This window comes from Pygoscelis adeliae, unplaced genomic scaffold (assembly GCF_000699105.1).
Source record: "Pygoscelis adeliae isolate BGI_AS28 unplaced genomic scaffold, ASM69910v1 Scaffold160, whole genome shotgun sequence".
Classification (NCBI taxonomy): Eukaryota; Metazoa; Chordata; class Aves; order Sphenisciformes; family Spheniscidae; genus Pygoscelis; species Pygoscelis adeliae.
The window spans coordinates 9,463,221-9,468,256 of NW_008824035.1; the positions used below are offsets into that span (position 1 = coordinate 9,463,221).

The 5,036-nt window shown below is 38.0% G+C and overlaps 1 protein-coding gene across 2 annotated transcripts in view; it reads left to right on the plus strand.

Annotated features, from left to right (window-relative positions):
• The first annotated feature begins 1,902 nt into the window (after window positions 1-1,902).
• The window catches only part of OLA1 (Obg-like ATPase 1), a 101,915-nt gene continuing 98,781 nt past the window's right edge, over window positions 1,903-5,036 (plus strand). For both annotated transcript variants that reach the window (XM_009332647.1, XM_009332654.1), the window contains exon 1: window positions 1,903-2,041. In XM_009332647.1, the coding sequence (XP_009330922.1) occupies window positions 1,975-2,041 (67 nt within the window). In that variant the 5' untranslated portion in view covers window positions 1,903-1,974. The remainder of the gene's footprint in view (window positions 2,042-5,036) is intronic.

Genomic DNA, 5,036 nt, shown 5'->3' on the forward strand with positions numbered 1-5,036 from the left:
GAAGATCGGGATCGTCGGGCTGCCAAACGTCGGGTAAGTGGTCGGCGGAGCGTGGGGCTGGGGGCCGGCGGAGGGGCGGGCCGGGACCGCCCGGCAGGCCGGGGCTCCCCGCTCTCCCCGAGTTTGCTTCTGCTGCAGGTAGAGCGACCTGGCACGCTTTCCGGGCGAAGGTAGGTGCCTGTAGGTGCGTGTACGAGCTGAGGGACGCAATCTCAGTCTTTTTGCTCAGCGATAGACATAACATCTTTCGCTTGTTCGAACTACTTACAGGTGGAGCGATCTAAAACACTCCGGTGGTGTGAGGCTGGTGTGTACAAGTCTGGACAAGATAATAGCGAACAACTAAAAGGAGGAAAAAAAAGTCTTAGCAATTGCTGAGCTTTATAAAATACTACGTCTTTTGCATTTCCTTACTTCCACTCTTGTGCGTCTGTAATGTGCGTTTTTATGCAAATACATACGCACACATGCATGTGCATACAAATTCCTTTTATATTTTCTCTTTTTGGAGAGGATGATGTGCACGGGAAAGGGTTAATGATACCATAAGTGTCATTAGCAGTGAAGAGGACTTCCATTCTTGAAACTTCTTCAGAGTTTGTAACGAAAAATGTTGTGTAAGTTAACAGTTTGGGAGAGATGATGGAAGATGAATCATTGTTCTCTGTCATGCTTCTCATCTGTAGTTGTTATGGCTCCTCAAAGGAGCTATACTTCAGGCACTTAAAAAGGATCATGAATTGCCTGCAGAATATCTGTAAGAAACTATTGGTATTAATTGTGTATCGTATTTAGTAAAAGACGTTATCAGCATTCTCAAACTTTAAATCTTTAAAAAATTAGAGGAAAAGTCTTTGAGCATGTCTCAGAGCCATAAGTACTGCTTTCTTGTCTTTTCATTATCATTTATTTTATTTTTCAGGGTGTAGGTAAGTTGCGCACCAGGAAGGAAATAATTAGCAGTAACATTGTATCACATGTCAATGGGGGAAAAATAGCAATTGCAGTTGTTATGATGTAACTTTCAAAGAAAATCGTGACTGACTTTGAGCGTGTTGGCTGTATGCAGGGCAGCTTTCAGGTTTCTTTTTTTCAGTGGCTGAGAAGTTAGGTGAAACTGAAAAAAAAATACAGAATACTTATGGTAGAAGATTCAGGAGTTGATTAAGAACTTTCTCTTAGCAGTAGCTCAAGAATTGTTTGCTTTTGGTTTAATAAATGCCAACTAACAAAATAATCTGCTACTTGGTTTACATGAAAATGTTCTTTTTCCCCTGAGACCATTTGCAGTTTTTTCCGTTGATATTTAACAAGGATAAAAAATGTTTGGTAAGGTAGAACTGTATCTTCATATGAACAAAATATTACTTGTAATTGATTAACTGACGTGGTTTGCTTTCTGTGCCCCTTTTTTCTCTTTTGATTGTTGACTTTTATTGCTTAGATACTGAAATTGTGTTAATACATAAATAAATCTGAAGAAACAATACAGTTGTGGAAAGAGCTGGTGAGTCTTGGGAAAACTAGTTCACTCGGAATAAGTTTCAAGCATCCTTATAGGTTTCTCACTTTGTGCTTGAGGAAAACGAGTAGCGGCCAGTAGAGCTGTGCTTTGCTTTTGACTTAAAATTTCTTTGCTAACTGCAATGTGCTATACAGGCACTTAGGGGAATTTTCAAGGGCAAGGAAGAGAGGTAAACATCATTGGGTTTCAATGGGACACTTCGTATGTGTATTTGAAAGTGTCTTGTGCTAGAATCAGGGCAGTGGTCACTGTTGTTGAAGTAAAGGGAAAGTTCAGTATTGCTTTTGGGTTGGAATAAGATGTGTTTCTATCCAGCCTTTTTAAATGCTTCTAATTTGAACTTCTTTAAAAATGTGTGTATTTTGTTTATAGGAAATCAACGTTTTTCAATGTGTTAACAAAGAGTCAAGCAGCAGCAGAAAATTTTCCTTTCTGTACTATTGATCCAAATGAGAGTCGAGTACCTGTGCCAGATGACAGATTTGACTTCCTATGCCAGTATCACAAACCTCCAAGGTAACTCAAATTCTTAATATTTTTCTTCAGTTAAGCAGCTGAAATAATATTACTGAACCCAGGGTTTTCACAGAAGTTGAATGCAACTATAATGTCTATAAGTTTTTATTGACATCCATTTTAGAATGTGAAATTATATATGTACCTGGATTATATGTCCCCCCGCTCCAATATGACCTTTGTGGTATGAGAATGAGAAATCTAGGAGCTGCTAGTCATTGCTCAGCACCATTTGGTGCTTGGTGTTCTTGTCCTTGAAGGCAGTGGCTCCCAGGTGACTTGGAGGATCTTCTGAAGAGATCTGGAAAATGAACAGTAGCGGACATACCTAACGTGTCATGAGGTTGCTCATTTGTAAAATTTCCACCCTGTATTTTGTGTCATTCAGAATATTGTGTATGCTGTAGGTAGCCAAACAAGTATCTATCAATATACCTGTGTCCTCAGTCTTTTGACAGTAAGCTTTATGGGCAGCCTTTTTTCCCCCTGACTCTCTCTCCTTTTTATAGGCACTTGCTACTTGCTACCTGGTATATTCAGGGATATTCCTACAATGTGTCTCTTCTAACTGTTTCCTTATTCTAGGAGTGTATTAATTTTGTCACAGCAATGGTTTTTGCTATTGACTGTTGCCATAATCTGCTCTATATGTTCAGTGTGGGAACTGGATTTTTGCTTGAACAGTAAAACTTAAGGTGCTTTCAGAAAACAGAAACTTAATAGGCACTTGTGACTTGTTAATTTCAGTTTGCAGTTACTTGCAGAGGTATCTTGAATAAAGTGAGTGTACATAAATCATAGGGCAAATTAGCATGCACGTCTGTGCTTTCCTTCAACACTTAGGCCTCAGTTTTACAGCCAGATCGCACCCACAATCAGGTCCAAACAGGTTGCTTCTGTCTGTAATCCCTGTGTACTTTTTAAATACTGAAAAATGCATTAATATGGAGCTGTTTGTTTAGGTGGATTGTTACAACATGTTATCTTGTTTTTCCTGCTCAAGTGAGTATTAAGCATACTTGTTACTGTATGGATCATAAAACAAAAGTCTGCTGAATTTGAGACAAAACTTTCTGGCTGTTGATTGCGCAGAGATAATGATGTGGCTTTTAAGTTTTGTTGGCAATTTTGTTCTAAATTGTAGTGTTATTGCTGCATTGGCCACATCAATAATCTCTTTTTCTTCTCACTTAGCTATGACTGGCTACTTCTAAATTAATAGTTGAAGTGACAAAGAGATTATTACCTCTCCCCTCATCCTGCCTTTGGCGTCTGTCCTTACGGGGAGTGCTAATATTGTAAATACCTGTACGTGTGTTCTCCGACTTGCAAAATCTCTCTCTGGAAAAAAATCACCCTTAAATATTAATGAAAATAGTATATTTACTGAATCTGTATTCAGTAAATATACTGAATTGGATAATAAGCTGGATATAAATAGTAAATCAGCTTTCATTTGAATGGTCTTTTGACTTTAATTTTAAGAGAGTATTTTGTTACTTAAAATCAATGCATGTGGGGATTAGCGGCTAGATACAGCTCCTGAGTTCACTTATGCTGCTTATATGATTTTAATATTTCACTATAGCAGTAATAAAGCAGTGATAATTCAGTAGCACAGTAGACTGAGGTAACTCTTCTTGGGCTGTTTGTGCTCATCTGTCTGAGACTAACTCAGGAAAAGGTGGCAATGGTCATGAAGATATACATCTGAATTATATAATTTAATTTAATTTCCTTAATTTCTCTTGTATAGTCTTGATTTTGTTCATCTTCATGTAATACGTTCTGTGTTAATTTTCTACTTGTTTGGATTAGTAGACATCATAAATCTGTGCATGCAGAATGTTTTATAAACAGTGAGTTCTCTTTAAATTAGACTCTTGTCTAGCCTCAAGATTTTGTCTTTTAAAATCTAAAGCATTCAGGTTTTTATTTCCCATATGTTACACTTAGTCATCACGTAACTGCAGTCATTGTTGGGAGGTGGGAAAAAAAAGGGGGAGTTTGTCTTAACTAAAATAATGTATGACAGGCTAAAGTGATCTTGCCTTGATGCCTGCTGTGAGCGAGGGAAGGGAAGAGTAGTGGGACTGGGCTGGGCTGGCAGTCGCTGTCTGTCACGCTGAGCTGAGATTGCTGCTGCTGCCGCTACAGAGAGGTGGACTCTGTTGCCGTGAATATTGCTAGTGTGAGTTTGTGGCTGTTCTGCCATCGGAGGAAGAGTTAGGCTCTTCAGGTACCGTTTGTTGCTTGAAGATCCATTCCGATCTCCAAAAGAAGAAAGCATCAGCTTGGATGGGACTGGTGTGCAGTTACTTGCTAGCCCATGCTGAAAGCCGACTGGTATTACTTAATTGGAAATGTAAATGTTTGTAAATGAAATCATGTAGGCAACAATTTAGAGACTATTACGTAAAAGTAAATCTGTACTTAATAGATTAAGGTACGCTGCCAGAACTTATAACCTGTGCTTTTTTTCTTTCTGCAGCAGTGGGTGATGTGTATGACTGTTTACAATAAATAAGTTCAGTGATATAGACTGTACACAGAAGGTGGGCTCCAAGAACTTCCAGTAAAAACTGCTATGTTGCTGCCAAATTAATTAGATGAGCAAATTTCCTTGAGCTTTAATGTCACCTATTGCTTGCTTTCTGGTGTGAATGAAATTGTTGATATTAAAAAAAGGGACCTTAATATATTAAAAATTCTGAATGCTTGTTATTTTAAGGTCTTAGCTTATATTCTGTTACTAACTTAATTTATGTATTTAAACTACTTATTTGTTTTAAATTTTATACAATATTCAGTGAAAACTCATATTTGTTACATTGTGCCAACATGTAGCTTTTTCAGAAAGGAGAGACTGTTGGCTTTTTATTTTGTTGTCCTCCTACCCCTGTTACCCCAAAACGGGTACTTTCAGGCAAGGTTTGACAGACCAATGATTGAATTAGTTCCAGTTTAGTAATTGTAAAGAGAATATTTTCTTTGG